This window comes from Hoplias malabaricus, chromosome 15, assembly GCF_029633855.1.
Source record: "Hoplias malabaricus isolate fHopMal1 chromosome 15, fHopMal1.hap1, whole genome shotgun sequence".
NCBI classification, from domain to species: domain Eukaryota; kingdom Metazoa; phylum Chordata; class Actinopteri; order Characiformes; family Erythrinidae; genus Hoplias; species Hoplias malabaricus.
Genome location: NC_089814.1, coordinates 4,634,146 through 4,658,263, shown reverse-complemented (window position 1 = coordinate 4,658,263; position 24,118 = coordinate 4,634,146). Strand labels below are relative to the sequence as shown.

General features: G+C 41.8%; 2 protein-coding genes across 4 annotated transcripts in view; both read right to left on the bottom strand.

The window, feature by feature from the left end:
• Nucleotides 1-1,953: 1,953 nt before the first annotated feature.
• On the bottom strand, nucleotides 1,954-17,698 carry nup54 (nucleoporin 54). 3 transcript variants are annotated; one of them, XM_066645710.1, is made up of 14 exons: nucleotides 17,619-17,698; nucleotides 14,808-14,885; nucleotides 13,873-14,037; nucleotides 10,428-10,508; nucleotides 9,987-10,142; nucleotides 8,058-8,278; nucleotides 7,216-7,403; nucleotides 6,102-6,298; nucleotides 5,304-5,358; nucleotides 5,035-5,128; nucleotides 4,068-4,175; nucleotides 3,587-3,706; nucleotides 3,194-3,304; nucleotides 1,954-2,953 (listed from the first exon to the last, which is right to left on the bottom strand). In XM_066645710.1, the coding sequence occupies exons 1-14, from the start codon at nucleotides 17,650-17,652 to the stop codon at nucleotides 2,825-2,827; spliced, it is 1,737 nt and encodes a 578-aa protein (XP_066501807.1). In that variant the 5' UTR covers nucleotides 17,653-17,698; the 3' UTR covers nucleotides 1,954-2,824. The 3 variants fall into 3 exon arrangements, with proteins under 3 accessions (XP_066501807.1, XP_066501805.1, XP_066501806.1); XM_066645708.1 differs by lacking the exons at nucleotides 10,428-10,508; nucleotides 13,873-14,037 and adding an exon at nucleotides 16,513-16,623 and having other exon boundaries at nucleotides 17,619-17,688; XM_066645709.1 differs by lacking the exons at nucleotides 10,428-10,508; nucleotides 13,873-14,037 and having other exon boundaries at nucleotides 17,619-17,694.
• Nucleotides 17,699-18,864: 1,166 nt separating this feature from the next.
• Nucleotides 18,865-24,118, bottom strand: part of bxdc2 (brix domain containing 2) — a 6,097-nt gene continuing 843 nt past the window's right edge. Inside the window, exons 2-10 of the mRNA XM_066646021.1 lie at nucleotides 23,606-23,717; nucleotides 23,163-23,206; nucleotides 22,718-22,788; nucleotides 22,528-22,577; nucleotides 22,112-22,185; nucleotides 21,462-21,512; nucleotides 20,922-21,023; nucleotides 20,386-20,514; nucleotides 18,865-19,950 (exon numbers count right to left, since the gene is read on the bottom strand). Coding sequence (XP_066502118.1) covers nucleotides 19,687-19,950; nucleotides 20,386-20,514; nucleotides 20,922-21,023; nucleotides 21,462-21,512; nucleotides 22,112-22,185; nucleotides 22,528-22,577; nucleotides 22,718-22,788; nucleotides 23,163-23,206; nucleotides 23,606-23,717 — 897 coding nt within the window. The 3' untranslated portion in view covers nucleotides 18,865-19,686. The remainder of the gene's footprint in view (nucleotides 19,951-20,385; nucleotides 20,515-20,921; nucleotides 21,024-21,461; nucleotides 21,513-22,111; nucleotides 22,186-22,527; nucleotides 22,578-22,717; nucleotides 22,789-23,162; nucleotides 23,207-23,605; nucleotides 23,718-24,118) is intronic.

The following is a 24,118-nucleotide window of genomic DNA, read 5'->3' as shown; positions in this document are numbered from 1 at the left end:
CTGCAGGATGTAAATCACAGATCTGCAGCTTTAAAAGGTTTCAGCTGTAAGAATGGTAGGCTTTATTTCAAAATACTTAATAAAGACGGTCAAATGGAAATCATTAATGTTTTTTTACTCTGAATATGCGTATACACTGTGGGTCCAGACTTTTGTTCACCCTAAACTTTTCTGAAATTAGTAACATTAAAGAGTCACCAATGTCACTGAGTATGTGCAAGACTCTCCATTATTGGGCTGTGGAGCAGTGGTGTGTTTGTGAAACAGAATTAATCATCCAAACAGTACCTGACCTGAAACCCACGCAGACACAGGGAGAACACACCACACTCCTCACAGACAGTCACCCGGCGAAAACCCACGCAGACACAGGGAGAACACACCACACTCCTCACAGACAGTCACCCGGAGGAAACCCACGCAGACACAGAGAGAACACACCACACTCCTCACAGACAGTCACCCGGAGAAAACCCATGCAGACACAGGGAGAACACACCACACTCCTCACAGTCACCCAGAGGTAACCCACGCAGACACAGGGAGAACACACCACACTCCTCACAGTCACCCGGAGGAAACCCACGCAGACACAGAGAGAACACACCACACTCCTCACAGACAGTCACCCGGAGGAAACCCACACAGAAACAGAGAGAACACACCACACTCCTCACAGACAGTTACTGGGACAAAAAACCCACGCAGACACAGGGAGAACACTCCTCACAGACAGTCACTCGGAGCAGGGCTCGAACCCACAACCTCCAGGACCCTGGAGCTGTGACAGAGACACTACCTGCTGCTCCACCGTGCCGCCCCAGGTTCCAATATTTAGTGTAAATTCTTTCCAGAAGAGATACTGGAAATGCTCAATAAGCAGGTGTCTATAAACATATGGCCATATAGTGTTATGATTTTATGGTGATCTTATTAGTAACTGCCATCGCCATTACCATAATCAGGAAAAATGCAAACAAGCCCAGATGTCGCTGTACACCATCAGCTTCCTCCAGGTCTTCCTGAGGGATCCCCAGGCCTTCCCGGGGCAGGCAGGTGATATAATACCTCCAGCATTTAACGGGTCCACCACAAGGCCTCCTCCTGGTTGACAATGCCTGGTAGACCTGCACCAGGTGGCATCAGATGCCCAAAGCACCTCATCTGGCTTTCTCAGCGTGAAGCAGCAGAGACTGTTCTCTAGGCTCCTCACTCTGTCATTAATCGAAGCTCATAAACAATGAGCATGCCATCCTTATTTGGGAGGCAACCATGCCTCAGACTTGAAGGTGCTGATTCACATGGTGACCACTTCGAAGCTTCTCTGTATCAAGAAGCCAAAAGGACATCATCTGAATATAGCAGAGGACGCAATCTCCTTTCCCCCTGCCAGAGGCCCTCCTGTACTTATCTTTGCCTTGCCATCCTTTCTATAAATATCATAAACAGGAATGGGGACAAGGGACAACCTTGGCAGAGCCCAGTTCTCATTCTGAACAGGACTGATTCAACGCCAAGGATGTGAACAGAGCACACACTCCGAGTACATCGACCAAACCCTGGCACCCCATAATTCTGGAGCTACATCCATAGAGCATCTAGGGGCACAAGGTCATGCATCATCTCTCGATACATAAGCCATATGTAGACCAGAGTAGCAATCTCCCATAATCCCTCATTTAGCTGAGTGTGGGCTGCGTTGATCCTCCTGAATCCATAGGACAGGGTCTTCGTTCCAGCTCTCTAGAACAGACTTTTCCAGAGAAGCTAAGAAACGTGATACCTTGTAGTTTATACACACTCTCCGGTCACCTTAATGATGGAAACCACCACCTTGGTTCGCCAATACAGAGGCACTGTCCCCAATGTCTGCGCTCCCCACTGCGCCACCGTGTGGCCCTATTTGTAAATGAATGTTTTAGTTAATAATAAAATAGTCTCATATTTGTGTGAATGACAAACTTTTATTGAAACCAGTTTGAAGTGACAACAGCACTTTCTCTGCTTTACAAAAAAAAAAAAACCTAAGATTCATAATAAAAGCCCTATTTACATGGACATTAGGATTAAACTACTTCTCCATCAGCAACAAATGAAACCCCTACAAAGGCAACGTAATCCAAAATGATCATTATCTTCAGGATTATCTTGATAAGTGAATCACTGATGGGCTCCAGTACGTCAAAAATCACATCTGCATGAAGGAGATACAAGGCCCAAATCTGGAGAGTCTGCTTATTTACCAAGAACACAGCATCTTGAATATGGGGACTTTTATTTGGGGGTGATTCTGAGGTGGAAATTTAGAGACATTTAGAGAGTTCTGTAGTAAGGACTGTGGTAGACCAACATGGAGCTGTGTGCCTGAGTCTGTTATTGTGTACAAGAAGAACATGACTAAATGTGTGTGTGTGTGCGCGCATGCACACATCTTCACTGTTGGAACAAAACCTTGTATCTTTTGTCGTTTTTGAATTTTGGCATCATTTGAATTCAGCAGCTGCAATTTACACTTAAAATTTCATGAAGAATAGACAATAACTGAGACTCAAGAACATAGTTTTGACCTCATGAAAAATGCCCATTTTGAAGATAAAAGGTTTAGTTTTGACATTGAGTCTTATTTGTTTGACGTTTGTGAGAAGGTCTGTGTGTGTGTGTTAAAGGGTCTTATCAGTGAAGTGAGAATGTCTGAGAGAATTGTATGTGTATATATTTGGCTTGCTGTGTGTATGTGTGTGTGTGTGTGTAGACGTGCGCGAGTGTGTATAATGGGCTTGTTTTGTGTGTGTGAAATTTACTGGAGAAGCTATAAAGGCCCAAGTCAGCTGAGTTTTCCCGCTCTCACATGGACACTGTCGTGAAGACCCTGCTCTATGATCTTGATATCGTCCATGTCGTCTTTGATCACGCTGATCAGGTGACTCAAGCCCTCCTGCTGCTGCTTCAGGTGCTGTGGAGAAGAGAAAGGGTTAAACACAGCACAAGCACACACACTTGTCTTTTTTTCTTTTTGAAGAATTTCATGCCACTTCAAGTCATTAAATGGCCTCTAGGTTAGGAGCCGACTTGTCTTTTAGGACAGACACAAACACAGGCCACTAGGAGTTGGGGGTGGGCGATAGGGCCCTAAAATAATATCACGATATTCTTGGCGTGTGTGCGCCCTACTCGGGGTCTCAGTGGTGTTTACCTGTTTGATCTCTCGAAGCAGGTCTGTGTCTACGATGTATTTCTCCTCTGCTCTCACTGCACCGTAATGATTCTGCATCCGGATCTGAGACATCAGCTCATTCAGACGACCCTGTGTTCATAACACACACACACAACAACCAGAAATAAAGGAGTGAAGCTGAGGGAGCTGTGTCCTGCCGCTGGTGTCTCTGCTTCTTCACTAGGGGCTCGGACGTAGGATCTGTGACGCTTGTGAAACTCTACTGTGACGAGGCCACATGCAGAAACAGAGATTTTGGACATGCACTGTTCACAAAACTAGACAATATCCTTCTGCATACAGTTTCTGGACGGAAGGCTTGATGGAAAGGAAAGTCATGATAACAAAGAAGAAGGGAAATATGGAGTCCACCTTAAACTGTGTGGGAGCGTTCAGCTCAGACTGGATGGTGTCCAGCTGAACTCGGAGATGTTCTTCATCCACCTGGATAGCATAGCCACTCTTTCTCTGAATCTCCTGCCTTATCAGCACCTACACACACACACACACACACACACACACAACAGCCTTTACAACTCCGTCTTTAGATCCTCACACGACTGCATGTGAAACAAGACCTCAGCCCGTTTTCTGTGTGCTGCCAGATTCTGAAAACATGAGATAAAACAAGGCACTCCGCTTCTGACGTCAAGTGCAGAGACTTTAGAATGGCCCCGCCCCCTCGTCTGAGTCTGTCCAATCACAGCGCTGGACGCATTAGTGAAAATGGCTAAAAAAAAAACAGAGCTTCTGCTCCTCATCGCAGTACTAGGCATTACAAAATGCCCCAATAATGTTAAATAATTATTTATTATTAACTCTTTCAAATCCAAATAAACAGGTAACACCCCACCTGTAGGACTCGATGCGACAGGTCCATCAGTTTCCTCTTGTACTGAGCGATCTTAGCCACAGTGGTGGCCTGGTTCTTCTGCAGCTCACTGATGTCATTGGAGATGATCTACACCACAGAAAAACAGTCTTAGTAAATCAAGCAACACAGAATTAACGTGTACTACTGTAATTTCTCCACAATACCATCAGTACAGACTGCACAGGTGACATTTGAGCTGGAGCCGTGGCTTATTATGGATTTACAAGACAATAAGAATGTAAATGGGAGCAGAGACGCATTAGATCTGACCCTCAGACACCTCCCTCTCAAACTGGGCTTTAAGACGTGTGTGAACTAGAGGTGGATGATGTGGTCAAAATTCACAACATATTTCTTAACTTTGGTGGGTACTGTATAATTCTGACATCGATTTGAACAATATAAAGGCCACAGGAAAAAATGCAGAGAACAAACAAGTAACGAGATTAACATCAGACATAGACCTCTTGGATTTGTCAAAATTAATGTTTTTAAACTCCCTTTAAACTCGAGTGAACTGAACTGAGGGCAGCGCTCTGTAATCAACGTCAGTCAGTGACACACTCTCTAATGTTTATTGAAATATTGGAAATGGATTTGAACATTATACTAATAGTTTTAGATATTGAATTAGTGTCCAGTGCTAGTGTGAACTTCACAGGAAGTGATTCTTGTCAGTAATTTATTCCAGATCCAAAAAAAAAAAATTGGGACACAGAGTAATTTGACTAAATGGAAACCAGTCTGTGCGTGACCCCATGTGATGACGCTTTATTACACCACGACACTCTTTACACTGGACTGTGGTTTTCTGTAAAATAAACTCAAATAAACTGAGATGAGGCGGCCCCTATGACACAAGTCCCCATGTAAGTGTATGTTCAGGCCGTACTAGACATCTGTAACGCACGCGCTGTTTGTTTTAAGGCTGAAATTGATCACTCACTTCTACTCTGGTCTGGTGCTGTTTGGTCATCTGCTCCTGAATTTTCAACCTTCGGAGAAGCTCCTTAAAGCCCACCATGGGCACAGGGATCAGCCTGGGGGGGGATACCACTGTCAATCATTCCCAAAAGTGACCCGTCCTCTCAGCAGCAGATAAAGAGCTTTTACACACTATTAAACATTGCTCTATGGATTTAAGTGTGCCGCTCTCATGAGATGAATCTAATTGATTTGTAGCCAGTGCAGAGGTGGTGGTCAGTTCACACATACCTCTCTGGGTCAGGGTTGTCCTCTTTGGCCTGCTCCCAAATGATGGGGTCCACTCCTGAAAAGTCAAGAGAACGGACTCAGAAAGCAATAAGAACCTGATTACGACAGAGAGAAATGCCCAGATAGCACTTCTCATTCATTTAAAGTGGAAATGCAGCTATTTTGTGAAGCTTCTGTGTCATAATTATGTGATTAAAACGTAACTAACTAAGACACATTTGTTTTGAGGAAACCTAACGGTGAGAGGACTGAATCGTTCACAGCGGTGGAGAATGGAACCAGGCATCTGAAGAGCTCACATTAAATCATTTATACACTGTCTAACTAACGAAGTTTTGAGAATTTTTGGCCCCAAGATATTTTCTAAATCTATTACTTGTGCAGTGGGGAATGTACAGTGTTCTACAGCTAAATAACACTTTCTTCTTTCAGATTTCCCCTCGTCATCACCACACAACGTGAAGCTCTTCAGACGTGTCGTAGTCAGGGCTGGGGCTGGAGAATAAATTAAATGTGGGATGCTGTGTTGTAGACGTGAGGACGCCTGGTTCCATTCACCACCACATAGTCCACTACTTCAAACTGTGTGTAGATCTCAAGGTATAAATTACAGGAAAACTGTGATTAAAACGTAAAGTAAATTCTTCTTAAGTCTTTTTTACACCTGGATATGAATGAATGTATCTACACATAGGTTTTCATAGTCAAGTCACTGTAGAAAATGGCTTACTGCTCCTTTAAAGTGATGAAGTAAACAGATTTTAAAGGCTGCTCTGTGAACTGGGCAGTGCCCTCTACCTGCGGGGGGGTTCTGGAGGAGCTGTTTGAGCTGTGTGGCGGACAGAGCTGTTCGGGTCACGCTCATGGTCACCCCGAGCTGCAGCAGCTGGCTCTTCACGTTCATCTGCTCCACGAAGTTAAACAGAGTGGTGGCTGGAACCCGCTTGGACGTGCCGTTTGGAGAGCGCTCCACGATGTAGATTATAACCTCAGTTCTACACACAGACACACACACAGTATTACTAGAGTTGAACAGCTCTGAGAACAAATTCATTGGTCCAATTGAGACCAATTCTGAGAGGGCTTTATACACCTCCAGCCCATGTTTGGAATTGGCACTGGATATGAGCTTCTCAGCTGCTCTAGAACACGACGGTGAGTTTCACGGTTTCCAAAGGAGACTAAAACTGCGTTTGCATAACTGAGCATCTGTGTCCACAAGGTGTGCAGTTATATTTGGGGCGTGTTATGAACGGTTTCCCTACGCTCACACTGGCTACAGCTGCCACAGAGCACAAACAGAACGCAAAAACAGATCACACACACCTCCTCACTCCATTTAAACCACAAACCAGATGGGTTCCCGCTGAAAGTAAAAATCCGGGATGGAAATCGCTCGTCTATGAATTCCCTCCCTGTGTAGGGCTTCACTGTCAGTGCGGTCACAACGCAGGACAACTGTGTCCGTTAATGCCCATTGCTGTTGTCTATTTACAGCGAAAACACTACTGCTGTTCTCTCTGGGTGCACAAATCTACCTCATCCCACACATCACACAAGCGAGAGAAGTCGAGACCGAGACGATGAGAGAACAGCCACGGACTCTTCTCACAGCTATTTTTATTCTGTCACCAGAAATTGAATACGTATTAGGCGCTTCGTCGCTGCTGTTGTGAATGCAGGGTCAGTTTAAGGGCCCCTCGGTCAATACAACACTACCTACCTCATAAAATATGGTATTTTCTCCTGCAAATATAGACACGAGCTGATTATAAATGACTTTGGTTTGTTTCACAACTTTGCCACTTCTAACACGACCTTTTTAAAACGTACATCACTGTGGAGGGAAGACAGTGCTGCCAGGAAAGGTATCAGTGATATTGAAAATGTGAAAGGGGAGGTGGGTACTGACTGATCATCAGGCAGAGCTCTGACCCCCTCCACATTCACGCTCAGGGTGGGCTGTAGTCCAAGGATCTTGTGCAGAGACTCAACCAGATGCTGCTGTTGAGCACGAACATCTGGCTCCTTCTTATTCAGAGCAAGAGCCACCAGCCCATCTTCGTCTTTACTGCTTGGAATACAGCTGTAACCCACCGCCTGAGAGAGAGAGAGAGACAGACAGAGAGCGAGAGAGAGAGAGACGGAAATATGAGAGAAAGGGAAAAGATTGAACACAAAGATTATGAAGACGTTGTTGCATTAAGACCCTACAACTAGGCACTAGGCTCGTTACAATGATCACATTATTGACTTGTTGCTTATGTACATTTCCTCAATAGTATTGGCTAAAATCAATAGTGTTTAATGATGTGTTTGTTTACATAAGAATGAATGTCATAACTATTTTAAACAGTTGGTTCTGTGCTGGTTTCCTCTGATCTTTGTTCTTGATTTGTTTGAAGTAGTTTTATGTTATTTACGTTGAATTTGTAAACTTTTTTCTTCTATGTTCCAGTCCCACGTTCTGAATTTTCTTAATATCTATGTTTTGCATTGCACTTTTAAAGGGTGTAAGTGCAGTATGCCTTTTGATCATCTTTATACCAGTGGAATACTATGGTCTTAAAATGACAAAATCACTTAAAATGACTGTTTATTGCAGTTATTCTGGGACAACGTATGAATGTGAGAAGCCTATCCACAACTGCGTTCACACGTGAAATGGGGTGGAATACGACCCCTTTAATGCCCCCATATTAAAAAGGGACAGCTGTTAGAAATCCCTGCACTTCCTGTGGAGTTATGGCTCACCTTGAAGCGACAGAAAGGGTTTTCCTGGGTAAAGTCCACAGGAGGGATGTTGTTGTTAAAGTAGCCCTTGCCCGTGCCCCAGAAGGCCTGCAGCTGGTTCCACTTGGCCAGGATGGCGTCCCGTTCATCGTTGAGCAGTGTCGGAGCAGAGAGGGCGCTGGCTGTGTTAATGAGCTGGTTGGACTGAGCTGGGGCTTGGGCCTGCGGACCAAACAACCCTCCTACAGAAAAAAGAAAACAAGAATCCAAAACTGCAGCACACTGTGGGGCTGAACTTGAACGTCTGGGAAACATTTTTCAACCCAAAAGAGGACTGCAATGTGAAAAATGTTAAGAGCCTCTACCAGCGTTAATTTGCTTAAAGGCTAAGCAGCAGCTCTATGAAAGAGTCAAACAAATAAATACAGTGGTTGAGTTCCTAACTTGTGTTTATTGAGAGTCAGAAAACATGTTATTTCTCACTAATTGAAGGAATAAGGTTTAAAAGGTTTAAAATTACTCTAATAGGCGTCTTGCCTGTGACGTAGATGGTGGGCAACAACTCTAGAAGTTGCACTTAATTTAATGCAAAATGAGGAAAAGGTGTGTTGTTTCTGGCTGCAATCATTCAATGTACAGTGGGACATCTGTGAACAAATGGCCCAAAGATCCCAAAATATCCAGAACATGGACTAAATTTGTCCACTTTAAACGGGCACTTTGGAAAGGACCCTCCGCTCACTCCGTTATCTGTAGCTCATTTCACTGGCGCTTTCCCCAACAATATGGGCATGTAAGGACACCAACGAAAGGTGTTCAAGAGCCTCTGTAACATGGAGGTAAACAGGGTAAGGACACTCACTTCGCCTGTTTTAGTTGGTGTTAGTTAACGTTAGCTTGACTCGCTAAACTCGGTGCTCAGATTATACTCGGCTACGTAGCTGCATTACGGAGGTTTATAGTGTCGGATGAATTCGAGTTCGACTTCGATCACATTTACAAGAATAACGGTACCTCTACATTTGAGTTTAGCTTATTGCTAGGCTATTGTCATGAATAATGTTGGTTATTTAGCTAGATACTGTCATAACAGTCAGTCATAACGGTGTTTTACCGCGGCGTTGTTCGGCTGTTGTCCACCAGTGACGTCACGGTCGCGTTCGAGAATTTCCGTAGCGAGCTCGGGTTTTTCCGTCAATTTAATAAAATTGTCAGTTTTAAAGCAAATTAAGCTGCTATTTTCATTTTAATACATTCTTATATCTGTCAGTCACTACAACAATGTGGAATATCCATGGAGGTCCATTAAGTGGTGCTTAACGTTTAAAGAAAATAGTTATGCCGAAATATATTTGTTGATGACCAATATTCAACAATTAAACAAGATCTATGAAGTGTATAAAATCACTAAAACAAGAACTAAATAAAAAGAATCATTTGAAGACGAGAACTATGACAAAATGCACCTTTCGTCAACTGATAAAAACTAAGAAACCTTTGAAAATAATCGAGGAGAGGGTGAGTGAAGAGCAGTCGACTCCTAAACAGTCATTTCCTGGAGGGTGTTTTGACTCTTGATTTACGAGGCTTTCTGCAGTGCACTTTTAAAATGTTAAAGAAATGCAAACTACATTTGAAGAAAAAAGTGCCAAATTCCTTCCATAATTGTTGAAAGTTTTTTTTTTTATAAATATAACGTAACTTTTAAGCTTTTGTTTATGAAATTTAGTAATAAATAACACCTGTAAAATAATTAGAATGAGTTTTATTTAATGTACTAAAAATAGTCTAAATATGTGTAGTTTTCATCGACTAATAATAATTAAATGACTAAAATTAACGCTGATCTTTCCTCTGGAAGGTTAAGTGACTATTTTATATTCAACAGGCAATAAATGCTAACCCTAACCCTCACCAACATTTGACTCTGAAGCTGAAGTAGACTCTTACCCTGCTGAGGCTGCGTGGGCTGGAGGTTGAAGCTCCCAAAACCCAGACCACCTCCTCCGAGACCTCCGAACCCTGTCCCAGTTCCAGTCCCTGTCCCCAGACCAGAGGAGAACCCAAAGCCTTTGTTCTGAGTGCCTCCAAAGAGACCCCCACCACCTGCCAACACAAAAAACATCACCTTCAGGACACTCTCTCAGTATTTGCAGTTTGAAGGCATCTAACACACAAATCTACTCTATAAAATACAACAGAGACACCTAGAGGCGGAAAAACAGCAGAGCAGGTTAAAAAGAGAAGCCTGCGATCTTCTTAAACATTTTACAAGAGTGTTAGAGGTGTTTTGATGGCTCATGTTTTACATTTCACTTGGTAAACCTTGCTCTGTGCGCTCCGTAATTTCTGCCACCATCTGAATATGGCAAAAAACTTTGGCAGTATCACCTGTGTTTGTGGGGTTGGAGAAGCTGAAGGTGGAGCCAGGAGCTGCTGTGGTGGTGGTGGTGCCAAAGCCCCCAAAAGCACCTGCAGAGCACGTATGGTTTAGGAACAGGGGGAGGGGGAGGGGGAGAGAGAGATTGTGAGAGCAGGAGAGAGCGAGTGAATGTGTGAGTGCGGGAGAGAGAGAGAGATGTCAGTGACAGTGAACAGTCGAGAATGAAGGAGAAGGTGTGTGAGGGGAGGTGGCAAAGCAGTGTTGTCTGAAATGGTGCCACAAAAACTTTGCAGAGAAATAAAAGTACGTACTACAGGCGCACACTGCAAAAATAAACAATCTCCTAGTATTTCTCTTCATTTCATTTTGAGATTATTGTAGGAATTCTTTCCAGATTTCTAATTAAATTTATAAAAAATATTTAGAGTTTAAGAGGATCTCACTTGAGAGATTTATTTTTTTACAGTGTAAGTCCTATATGAATGGAGTGGGGGAAAAAAAATAAATAAAAAATAACAGAAATATTTGGTGGATTAACCCGTTTTAAACTGTATTTTCTAAGGGACGCAGTTCAAACACTCAAAAGGCCACACAACACCTACACATGCCTTTCATTCATTCATTTTCTGAAGCCTGCATGTAATCATTGGGTGCAAGGCAGAAACACACCCTGGATGGAGCACCAGACGATCACAGGGTATGACAAACTCACCCTGTCACTCTCACTCACACACCTGCAGACAGGTTTACACATTCACACCTTTGGACACATTAATCCTGCCAGTCCACCTAACGTGTGACTGGACTGTGGGAGGGCACCAGTGCAGCCGGAGGAAACCCACGCAGACACAGGGAGAACACATCACACTCCTCACAGACAGTCACCCGGAGGAAACCCGCGCAGACACAGGGAGAACACACCACACTCCTCACAGTCACCCGGAGGAAACCCACACAGACACAGAGAGAACACACCACACTCCTCACAGACAGTGACCCGGAGGAAACCCACACAGACACAGGGAGAACACACCACACTCCTCACAGTCACCCGGAGGAAACCCACACAGACACAGAGAGAACACACCACACTCCTCACAGACAGTGACCCGGAGGAAACCCGCGCAGACACAGGGAGAACACACCACACTCCTCACAGTCACCCGGAGGAAACCCACACAGACACAGAGAGAACACACCACACTCCACACAGACAGTGACCCGGAGGAAACCCACACAGACACAGGGAGAACACACCACACTCCTCAGACAGTCACCCGGAGGAAACCCACACAGACACAGAGAGAACACACCACACTCCTCACAGACAGTCACCCGGAGGAAACCCACACAGACACAGAGAGAACACACCACACTCCTCACAGACAGTCACCTGGAGGAAACCCACACAGACACAGGGAGAACACACCACACTCCTCACAGACAGTCACCCGGAGGAAACCCACACAGACACAGGGAGAACACACCACACTCCTCAGACAGTCACCCGGAGGAAACCCACACAGACACAGAGAGAACACACCACACTCCTTACAGACAGTCACCCGGAGGAAACCCACACAGACACAGGGAGAACACACCACACTCCTCACAGACAGTCACCCGGAGGAAATATTAAATAATAATAATAGTAATAATAATAATAATAATAATAATAATAATAATAATAAAGACTTATGTAGATGTTGTGCAGCCTTTTGTGTTGCTATCAACTCTTCTATTAGCTTTAAAGAGGAAAGCTCTAACACAAACAAACACAGCTCACCTACCATCAGTGACAATGGAAAGTTGATTATAAACACTTCTAATAACCTCCTGTAATTGATCAGATAAACCACAACGACCACTGTGTGTAAAACTCGCCATGTGAGTTAATGATTAAATAAAGTCCTTCATGTCATGCCATAAAAATGATTTGTGTAACATTATGGAGGATATGGGAATCTGGGACACAACCTCACAAGCTGATCACACTAGAAGTTGACAGAGCGACAGGTGATCATTCACGTCATACGTGAGCAGGCGGTTTGTGGCCACGATTTGGCAGCAGGGGGCGAAAGCATGAGGCAGAGATGTGATAAAACACTGCAACTGGTTCGACTACTACACTAAAGCACTGTTACAAGAGCTCTTCAGAAGTCATGTAGATTTTGGTTTCTAAGGGCGTTTTCACAACTTTAGTTTGTTTGCTCTGCTCTAGTTTAATTCACGAGGTTGTAAATTTGGAGCATTTTCCCCCCCAAGATCACTGTTTTCACTCAGTGATAAATGAAAGAACAGCAAAATGCATCACAACAAACCATGAGAATGTTCTCTTCGCTTATTGGTCAGACCTGTATGGACCTGTGGAGCCGTGCATAACGTAAAGCACAGCTGGCGACAGGAGCCGTTTAGCTCAAACCTGCATATTTGGGTCGGATCGAGGACAAATCACATTCTCTGTTCATTTGGGACTGGACCGAGACCACGTCCTCTCAAGGGTCTCAGTGCGGTTGTTTTGGTCCGCATCCTGGTGCAATTACTGCGTTCACACCTGCACAAACGAACCGCACCGAGGGTGTAAACGAACCAGAGTCTGCTTTAACCGAACTACGAAGAGCAGGTGTGAAAATGCACTGAACTGATAAACAGTCGCCGTTAGAGACAAAGACCCCGCGTTTTTCGTGGCAGTGGTGTGTAAGTGGCATTTATACAAACATTCTCAATTTTACTTAAAACAAACCTTTAAAAATAATTACTCTGTAAATCTAAAGATGTAAGGTTGTGCCCCACACTTCCCGATGGATGTGCCCAGAACGTAGATGTCTATGGATAGGGGTGTCACAATACACATAGTAATATTCATTTCTATCGATACGATACGAGCTGAGACTCGCATACATTAAGATTTTATTTAAAAAAAAAAAAAAAAAAAACATTGAGCCATTTGTCAAATTGAGTTAATGAGTTGCCGTGCCGCGCTGTAGTTTCATGCGACATCTAGTGGCACAGTGTGTAAAAGGAATGCTGTGTTACTATGACAACGCCGGCGTAACTGGGGAAACAACGCAATGCTATTGTTCTGGTTAGCCTGCTGGACGATTAGCTGGTTGTGAATTGGCTAGCGGAGAGAGCAAGACTGGGCTGGAACTAGTGCTGCCAACCGTCAACCCATTTTGAACAGATACAGAACCGCGTTTTGTTCCATATTTGATGTAGCAGTCATCCTTTCCAAATATACTGTTGTGTTTGTATTGGCCTCTTTGATGTCTATATCAAAAAACAAAAGGGAAATTGTTCTTTCTCCATGTCGCAGAGCAAAAACAGCAAAGCATAATGTATTGTGAAATTTGTGTATCCTTGCACCCCTATTTATGGATGAACATCAGACAAATACAATGATGATGACGATGATGAAGATGAGATCTGACATATTGTATAACAGACATCTACCTGCACCAGCGAGACTATTGCCAAAGTTAAACACTGTGGCGGTCGTATTTGGGGCCCCAAAGCTCCCCGTGTTAAAGTTGACTGTTGCTGGATTGGTGTTCAACCCAAACCCCCCAAAACTAAAGCCCCCTGTAGTGGTGTTCACAGCCCCCAGCCCCCCAAATCCTGACGCCACGGAAAGCCATGGAGAGAGAGAGAGAAAGGAAAGTCAGGTTAGTTAAAGGTCAGTTAAGAGGAGTTAGGAAGACCTGTGTTGAAAGCAGTGGTTTGAGCTCGGCTGGCTCCACTGTGTTAATAAGAAAATGCTGGACAGATGTGGGTAAAGCGGAAGTAAATGCACTGTCACATCAGTGAAATAAAGGCTGATTTATGCCTCTGGGTCGACTCAGCGCAGAACTTATGAGCCCTATGCCGTTGTAAGAGTCTACACTTGTGAATTGGTGTCTGTGTAGTGCAATTACACCAACAAACCACTAGGGCTGAATCTCAAATATCTTCTTCTTCACTGCGAAGTACACGACGTAGGGTTGTGTTAACATTAGTATTAAAAAAATCTGTAAAGTGCACTATTTAGTTTACTATTAACTGGAAGAGAGCAAAGTTTACATGCAGTGACAGAAAAGCAATAAATACAATTATACAACTGTCACAACGAATTACATCACACATGGCTTTTTCTGAAAACATACATAAGCTGATTTCATTTTATACAGCGACATGTACCCAAAAATAAACAAATAAATAAATAAATGTAAGCTATATTAGTGACACATTGTGGAACAGATTATACACACTGCTGTTGGATGCAACTAATGCTGACGTTCAGTACCATTTCACTTTGTATTTGTTGTCGAAGCTGTCTGGAGAAAGTTGAGGGGGAAAAAAACAAAAAAAGGTAAAAGGGAAAAAGACTGAAGAGAATAAGACGTACAGACCTGTTGTTGTGGCGCCGAATCCAAACCCTGTGGAGGGAGTTGTCGTCGTGGCAGCTCCAAAAGCTGGAGCAGTCAAACCTGAAAAAAATAAAAATAACGGTTTATCTCTGGAACACTATGAATTCCACTATTTTGTGAAACTGATGATTTTATTTTAATCCCAATCATTTTCTCCCCAGTTACAAATCACCCTCAGTTCCACACCGATCACTAGCTCTTACTCCTCCAATCACCCACACAGCCCTTTTCCACCAAAAGAACTCTGGTTCTTGAACGGGCTTATCAGAACCTTGATGCTTTTCAGTGAACCTGCCGCTTTTACACCAGTTTTAGCGGAACCAAATATACGTCACAGGATACGACAAACAGAGTGCGCTGCACAGCGGCAGGAAACAGAAGGTAGATGATGGCGGAGCGTGTATAAGACCTGCGAGTGTTTGTGCTGTTGTGACAGAAATTTGTTTTTCTCCAAAAAGCAAACGTAGATCAACTTTTGGGGATAAGAAGAGAGTACCCTGTAACTAGACATGCCCACAGATGTGGTCTCGGTTTGTGTTGAAAAACCTATTGTTTTCTTATTAAGTTCACTATCAAAGCACTGGACCCGCGGTTGTGAGGGTGCAAAGACAAAGTGCAGCAAAACAGACACAACGAGCGCGGAGAAATAAGAGCACTGAGTAAAAACGGAGAAGAAAGAGAACAGAGTGAAAACGGCTAAAAACCAGAGCTTCTGCTCCTCGCTCCTCACTGCTGTGCGCTCGGGGTCGGGGTGAACAGCGAGCGGCTCATTATCATTTAAAGGAACAGGTGCTGAAAGCGGGCGTTCTGAACAGGGTTAAGTCCCTATTAGAATTAAAATTACATAAACTACCTCCAAAATGAAGTACACATAATAAGTAAATGACAGAAAGAAGCTCAACCCTAATAAAGAAGGAAGAGGAGGCCACTGCTGCTGAAAATGTTCAGACCGTATGTCCAAACGTTTGTAGACACCTGCTGCATCCAGCTTGTTTTCTGAAATGCTGGGCATTAATCAAGAGTTTGCTGCACTATCAGTCTCTACTCTTCTGGGAAGGCTTTACACTGATATTTGAAACATTTGCCCTGGGGATTTGATGGCATTCAGCCACAAACAATTGTAAGATTAGATGATTAGCTCCAGATCACACCAATACAGCCCACAGGTACTGGTCAGAGCTCCATCACTCCAGAGAACACAGATCTTTTTGAGATTTATTTTGCAATTGTAAGGGGTACAAATGAGATGATGGACTATTGAAAATGACCATTGGGATTTTATTCAACAAAAATAAGTTAAATACAGTGATTTCAGTGTAAAAGATCGCAAATTAATACGTCGTTCTTGATAATGGAGGCTACAATTAAAACTGAATCTCTTGTCGTTTGAAAACTGCACCCTTTTAAACTGCAGCTTCAATATAAAAATGTTTAATTAGCACTGGAATTTGCATGGGGTCTGCTGGGCTCACGGTCATGTGCAGCTGCTCTAAAGCAAGCGTCCCATTCCTATTGGTCAGTGCATTTCTTTGGAAATCCTGAGACTTCTGGACATACACAGTAGGTGATGTTTCTCAGGGTGATGGTGAGGACTGATACAGATTACAGTGCAATGTAAATAATGACAATGTAAAATGGTTGCTCCAATGCAATGGTTAATTGAATGAACATGGACAGATGAACTTACTACCAAATCCAGATGAGGCGGCGGTGGTGGTGGTGGTGCTAGTACCAAAGCCAAAACCTGTGGACGCTGTAGTTTTGGCAGCGAATGAACCGAATGAAAAGCCCGTCGAGCCTTTATGGACAACAGACAAGACATCAGTGATGACAGAGAAAGTAGAGGAGGATGGAGAGTGTGGGTCACCTCGCGCTTTCATTAATATCATGGCTTTTTGTTAGAGACATGGTTCACACAAGCGCAGAACAAAGTAAAACTCTGACCATTTAGTTTAGTAGCTACAACTGAGGAATATGCATCACACAAAATCCCATCACCACATTTGCCCCTTTTACCTTTTTCATTTTGGACAGTTATGAACATTACATTTAAATGTATATTATAATTAAATTTAAGCTACATTTAAGAAAAGGAGCTGTTTTTAGGGGGGGGGGGGGTCTCATGTGACTCTTCTGTTTTTTCTGGAAAATCTGAATGGCAAATGTAGTATTTTCACAAGTTATTACACATCTTTAAAGAGAGAGAAAAAGGAGTTTGCATTTTCATTTGAATGATTTTAATACCATTAAAGTTAAAATAAAAAAAAACCAAAATATATATTATATTGTTTATTATTAAATTATTAAATAAATTAAATTATTAAAGAGTTAAATGGTATATAGATGCCTGGGGAGACTTTAAATATACAAAAATATATAATAATAATAATAATAATAATGCTAAATAAAAATAAAATGGGTGTAACTAATGTAAAACACATTTAAAAACGTTAAATTATACACTTAACTAATTTACTACACACATATTCGCAACATTAACTCTCTACAAACCGATTCTGTGGTGTTTTACACTGTTAGACACTTTTATACGAAGTGTAAATGCCCAGGGGTGTATTAAGTATACATTAACTGCATAAATTAAATTAAATAATAAATAAGAGTTCAAGTGTTAGTGTTAAAGAGCCAAGCTCTTGACCACTGCCCACACAGTAATACTCTCCTAATGTCCTTCTTAAAAACAGATGATGGTCTTTACTCCACGGATCTTTTATTTGTGAGCAATTAACGTAAAGTAAAGCGAATTAAAAATGAAAATAATAAAGTGAAACTCACCCGCGCTCGAGGCACCGCCAAAGCTGAACGCCATGACTCCCGCTACTCCTCCGTTCAGGGTCCGGGTGGAAACACCTAATAATTAGTTCCGGCTAATGCTAGCTCGTACTTATCCAAAATCACTATATTTTATGAATAAATATTACCGTATCATAATGCCCGACCACTTAAATGATCATTACCATAATATTAAATCGATATTTAATGAATCAAACCTGTTTCCATTAAAAGTAAGGATAATTTTAAAATGCAATAAACAAGAATCTGTGATGTGTTAAATCAAATGTGTTAAACATTGGAAATGCATTCACTGAACAACTTGATTGTATTTTATAAATACAAATACATTTAGAATTTGATGCCTTTTGTGGCACTGTGGGCTGAGAGTAGTGTCACTGCCAAATAGCTCCAAGGCCCTGGGGTTGTGGGTTTAATCCCCACCTCAGGTCAGTCTATGAGGAGTGTGGTGTGTTCTGTCTGCTAGGGTTTCATTCATTCATTCATTATCTGTAACCCTTATCCAGTTCAGGGTCGCGGTGGGTCCAGAGCCTACCTGGAATCATTGGACGCAAGGCAGGAATACACCCTGGAGGGGGCGCCAGTCCTTCACAGGGCTGCTAGGGTTTCAGAAAATGAATATTTGGGGTTCTGTTTGTTGTTTTTATTTGCCCACTCCCTGCTCTGTTTCCCCTTGAGCAGAATGGAGTCTATCTTTGAAGACTGCAACAGACTAAATCTAAAAGTATAGAATATATATGTTCCAAGTGTATGAAACTTCCCACTACAACTTCCTGTGGTTGTGCAGGCAAAGATGGCTCATCACATCTTTTCGGAAATTTTGAAAAGAAACATTTCCAAAGCAAATTCACATAGATTTAGGTCTTTCTGAACATATAATTGTGAAAAGATCCAGGTCAACATTGCTGTGTCCTGACAGTGTAATTATGTGATATGTTCTGAAATATGTAAAACAATTTATTTTTTAAATTGCACAGTATTTTAGAGATACCTGAAAAAATAAATACTGCGTAAGTATATGCATTTAAAACATAGAGACCTGTAGGCATAAGTCACACAGCAGTTACCCTGCCCTGTTATTTTATTCCACCACTGCCCCAGGAAAATGCTGTATAGGTTGATCGATAAAAATGGAAGTTTTGTTTTCCCATTTTAATAAAAAGTGAGATGTAAAGTCGATCAGAATCAGATGTATTTGGCCAAGTATGTTACACACACAAGGAATTAGGTTCCAGTTGATGGTGTCTCAATGAGGCACAAGTTTTAATTGTTTGGTAACAAACACAGGAAAAAAAACTTACAAATAACAGTTCTTTTGTGTTCAATGAGAAATCACCTTAAACCTGTACAATACTCCAGGGGTACAAAAGAGATGTGCCTTTATGAGGAAAAATTCATTAAGCACATAAAAACAAATAATGAAAATAATAATGTGTCTCATTAACCACTGAGCAGTCTCAGGCTGAAAATCAAATGGCGTCTTACTCCCCAAATTGCCCACGATGTATTCTGAAACATCTAGACCAAAATAATCCACTATATATCAATTATGGTGATGTATAGGAACTTGCTTTATGTCAGAAATATTATCCATTAATGGGGTGCAAGAACCACCATTTCAGTTTCAACATAATACACTACGTAGGAAGCAGGAAGTCATTTGAGATTCGGACACAAGCTGCAATCCACTAAATAAATCAATACCATTTTTAACCACTAAATGCAGAAAACAATATTTAGGGAAGCAATTGTCATTTCTTTTACTTTGTAGTCTCTGAATTAACCAGTTTATGCTCCATAGCGCAGTCATCCACATGGGGGCAGCCATGTTTAAAATAAGTGTAGTACAGAATCTTGAACTTCATAACGTGACAAAATAATTGAAGAAAATAACTAACTGGTCCTTTATTGGGTTGGAACTGAAAAGGGTTTAAAAAACAGTGATAATTCCACCGTGGGTGACAACGGGCTGTTACCACAATTTCTACTTCTAAACCCATTTGTGGGAGCTTTGAGGGACAGGGTTTGTGATGTTTATTAGCACCACTCTTCATCTCATGCCTTTACGCTTCATCAGAGTTCTCCTCTTCAGCTCTGTTAACTTCAGCTTCTTCTTCCTCTTGGCCTGGTCTGGACCTGGAGCTTCGTTCTCCACATGAATCGGCTTCTCCTCAGCTGGAGTCACAAAAACGTCATCCGTAACATCCTCAGTCAGCACCTCCTTCACCGCCTTCCTCTTCTCCAGGCGGATCTCCTGCACCAACTGCCTCTCCTTCAGTTTCGCAGCTTTGGCCATTCGCAACATTCGCCGACACTGAGGAGAGAGGTGTGCACAAAAATCTACTATTATTTCTTAAGAAAGATCAGGGATTAAACATCTAGAGATTTGCTGTAAAGCAAGGTCTATGAGAAGTGACTGAGGAACAGTTTACACCTGGGTGCCCCAATTTGGCAGCCCCTCTGGGCCAGTTTTCCCTTGATACAGATTAAGCCTTAACCCCTTCTGTAACCCCAGAACTAGACTTGACCCCCAGGAGCTCTGCCCTTTATGTCTCGAATTAAAATGTTTGTTTTGTTTACTCAAATATGGGCGTGAACATTGATCCTGTATTCTGTCTTATTCAAAAAGCAGTTTGTGCTGAAACACTCCTTATAACTTCACTGTGAATGGATGGGGCTGTGAGCTGAAGGAACTGGGCTTCCTCAATTCCCTGGAACCTCTGGTAAAAAACAAAAAAGGGCCACTCACCATGTTGGGGGACTGGAAATGAGGGTTTTCATACAGCGTTGGACCCCCGAAGCTGCCTTGAAATATTTTGATGAGATTGAGGACAAAGCGAGGTCCAATTTCTACAAGAGACGCATCTTCTTCTATAATCTGTGAGAGAAACAGAGCTTTAACAAAAACATCAGAGGAAACATCTCTATAGCCAACGTTAAACGATAAAGCTAAACAAAGCACACAAGTAACTAGCCTATGTGTCCAGATGTACACTAGCCACGGGATCATTGCTGTGAGAATTTGATAGCAGCCTTTACATTAGTGAGGTCAGGGTGAGTAGCTCTGGATCACAAACACCACTCCAACTGGATCTCCGTCACTCCAGTGACCTCAGGTCTAATGAGGTACAGCCAAGGGTTCTGGGGCTTAAACTCTTCTTGCCAAAATTATTTTTGACATTTAGAACCTTTAAAGACCACAGCTGTCTCTCAGTCAATCCTCTCTAAAGAAAGAGAAGCTGTTTCTAGTTTTGTGCCACTGTACAGTAAATTAAAAATGTGTACCTGGTAGTTTCTGAACCATATCCTGTTGTCTGCAATTGTGAAAGTAAACACATGGTCCACAAAGGGCTGGCTCTTTGGATGATATTGAGGCGTTGAGAAAGTCTGCAGGGGAGAAAACGTAATAAATATATAACAATATTAATAATAATAATATATACACATATGGAGACAGCAGCTGGTGGGCAACCTACTGTACACCACACACTGTACCCTTCCGTCTTGATACACCATGTATAAATCACTCAGGTCTATATTAAATGCTAACTGTAATTTGCAGCTTTTTCTACCTCTGCTCTGACTTATAGCACTGTTAATGCCAGAGGCCACTGATCTTATCCACAAAGGCTCAGTGTGGCTGCACTATTGTTTATCTGCTTTCCATACACTGTATTGATACTGTACAACACTGCATTGGTGTAATGACAAAGTTACGTAATAAATTTGCCTTGTAATGCATTTTACATTTCAAAGAAATCTCAAAGGGCTGAGAAAACTGAGAATTGAATTTAAAAAACATGAATCAAATTCATGAAAATTTACCTGAATGAACAGCTCTTTCAGTAAAGAATAATGGGGCTCCTTATCAAATTTCTGGGAAAAAAAGAATCAATCTTTGATTAGAATCATCTTCCTCGTTATACTCAAGACAAGACTGAAAGCCTGGTTTATCAATGAAAGGCTAAAGTCCATTATCCACTGCACCAGAGGAGACCTGGAGTGTAAACTGGGAGATTTCAGAGCCCTGAGTGGAGTGTCATAGTTTAGATCAGAGAGAGTAAAACTGTGAGGTGCAGAGGAACTGGGGGAAATATAAAACATTTAAACAGTTATTTTCATGCTCTGACACTTGATGTTTATAATAAAAAGTCAACATGAGCGTTGAGTGAGGAATGTTGCATCATGGGGAGATGGTTATTATTGGTGTTTTTTGTTGTCTTGGTTACGTTAGCAGTGAGGACGAGTGGCCCCAAGGGAACTGTTATTTCTCTGTTGTTTTACATGTTTTTTATGTAAATCTGGACAAATCTGAAATGTCTGCCTTGGTGTCGCACCAGTTCCTTTGTTTTATGTTGCTTCCACTTTAGAGCCCTAGACTTTGAACTAATAAATAAAACATCCCGTATTTCACTTAAATCTGCTCCAGTTCAGTTCAAACCAGGCTTGGGACGGAATTTTTTAAAATTCCTTACTGGATCAAATGAAAGCAGAGGTCTGGATCCTTTCAGGCAGTTCCCCGTCATTTTCAGCTCCGCAAGAGTGTGAACTAAAACAAACAAACAAACGAGAAAAGGCAGTTTAACAGCATCATCACGAACAAGGAGGAGTGGTTACTGATCATTGGGACTGTTGATATTATGAGGCTGATTAAAGGAAATAAAATATGGAGAATGGGTTGCTGCAAAATCATGTATGTCCATTTTTAATGTGCATTAATGTCATCTCTAACTAACAGCAGCATATTTCACACTGTGTAATTATTTCCTGATTAAATGACCAATAAAAACTGCAACAACTCCTTTACATTGACTGGCATTATTACAGTTATGAACGTTAAAATAAGGGTCATGTTCCAACAGCAACGACACAGGGATGAGTGCAGACGTACTGTTCTGAACCAGGAACTTGGCCGAAGGTCCATGAGGAACATTTGAGACCCTTTAAGGGGAAAAAATAAAAATAAAGCTTAATTAATAATAGCAACAACAACAACAAGCAAGACCCGTTTTCATAAAACACCAGTTCATATTTAAGATGCTCCAGGGCTGTTCAGAAATACACAACTTTAACAGACTCACCACAGATAAAGATCCTGTTTTTTCTTTGCCTCGAAGAACAGGCACTTGTTGCAGTTCTTGATTTCACAAACCTGTAACAGAGACACATTACAGTTTTAGAAATCACAGCTGCTTCGCTACATACCAGTGAGTTCATTCAGTATTTACATAACATTATTGTTGTTTATTATTAATAATAAAAAAATATATATATTTTTTTTAATGCACCATTCACTGAGATGAAAATATCACGGTGCAAACGATGACAAAAGCACAACAGTAAACAGACTGCACACAGCAAAAATTTAATGAATTAATAATCAAAACAAAACCAAAGCAAGAAACTGATGTAATAATTAATAAATACACGTTCTAAACCGATTAAAACCATGCCGTAATTCAGGGTCAAATAATAACATTTAAAGAAAAGCCTTTCAGTTTGTTTTAAATTTATATTTAATTTTACCTCATTCACCACAAACAGTTTGTCTTTTCTGTCCATTTTTGTATCTGGAGACAAAGAAGGTCATTTTAGTAGTTTTTAAACTTCAGAAATGTGAAAAGAAAATTGAAAATATCTCCTTCAAAATATACAGAACAATGCAGAACAAAATGTATTTCATAGAGCATGATTTCTCAGTTTAACTACGTAACCAAAGTCAGGCATGTCCTATTGAACCAGGTTATCTGGCTAACTTTGTGTACCATCCCCAACGTTAGAAGCTCTGTTTAAACAAAATGAACAAGCCGTGGAGCTTCTGTAGTTTTGACAGATCCACTTCAGCCTGACGTCAAGGTGTAATAAAAGGGGAAGTCATTTGGGACAACCTTAAAATTAGAGTGAAACACACTTGTGTGTTTAGTTCGTTAATTTGGGCAAAAAAAGAAGACTCGGTTCTAGATATTCACCTGCTTTAGCGTGAGGCATCATGGTCTTCAGATCCTGCATCAGGTGCCTCGTTCTGAAGTTGATTCCTCGTGAAGAAAAAACAAGAACACGCTCCTTGTTTTTCCATTTACCCTGAAATAAACAGTAAACACATCAAGGAACACACACACAATCAGAGGTGTGTGATACGGCTGTCGAGAGTGTATTTTGTATTTAAAGGACACACACTAACAGTCTCTCTCACTGTACACTTTCTGTAGATACACATTTACCACAGACAAAGGAGTTGGTGTGGCACCCTGTCTGTGCATTAGTTCAGTGTATTCATGGGTTTCCATAACGTTTATGGTGTGGGCGCCATATTGGGGTCAAATTGTCTGGTTTAAGAGCACAGCACTAATGTAAACGAATAGAAAAGTCATGTAAATGTATCCGATCCACAGCTGCACTCACTGCACTGGAAAGAGTCTCACAACAACCAGAAGCACGGGTGGTTTGTGGACTCACATACTGCATTGTATGTCGAAAACAAT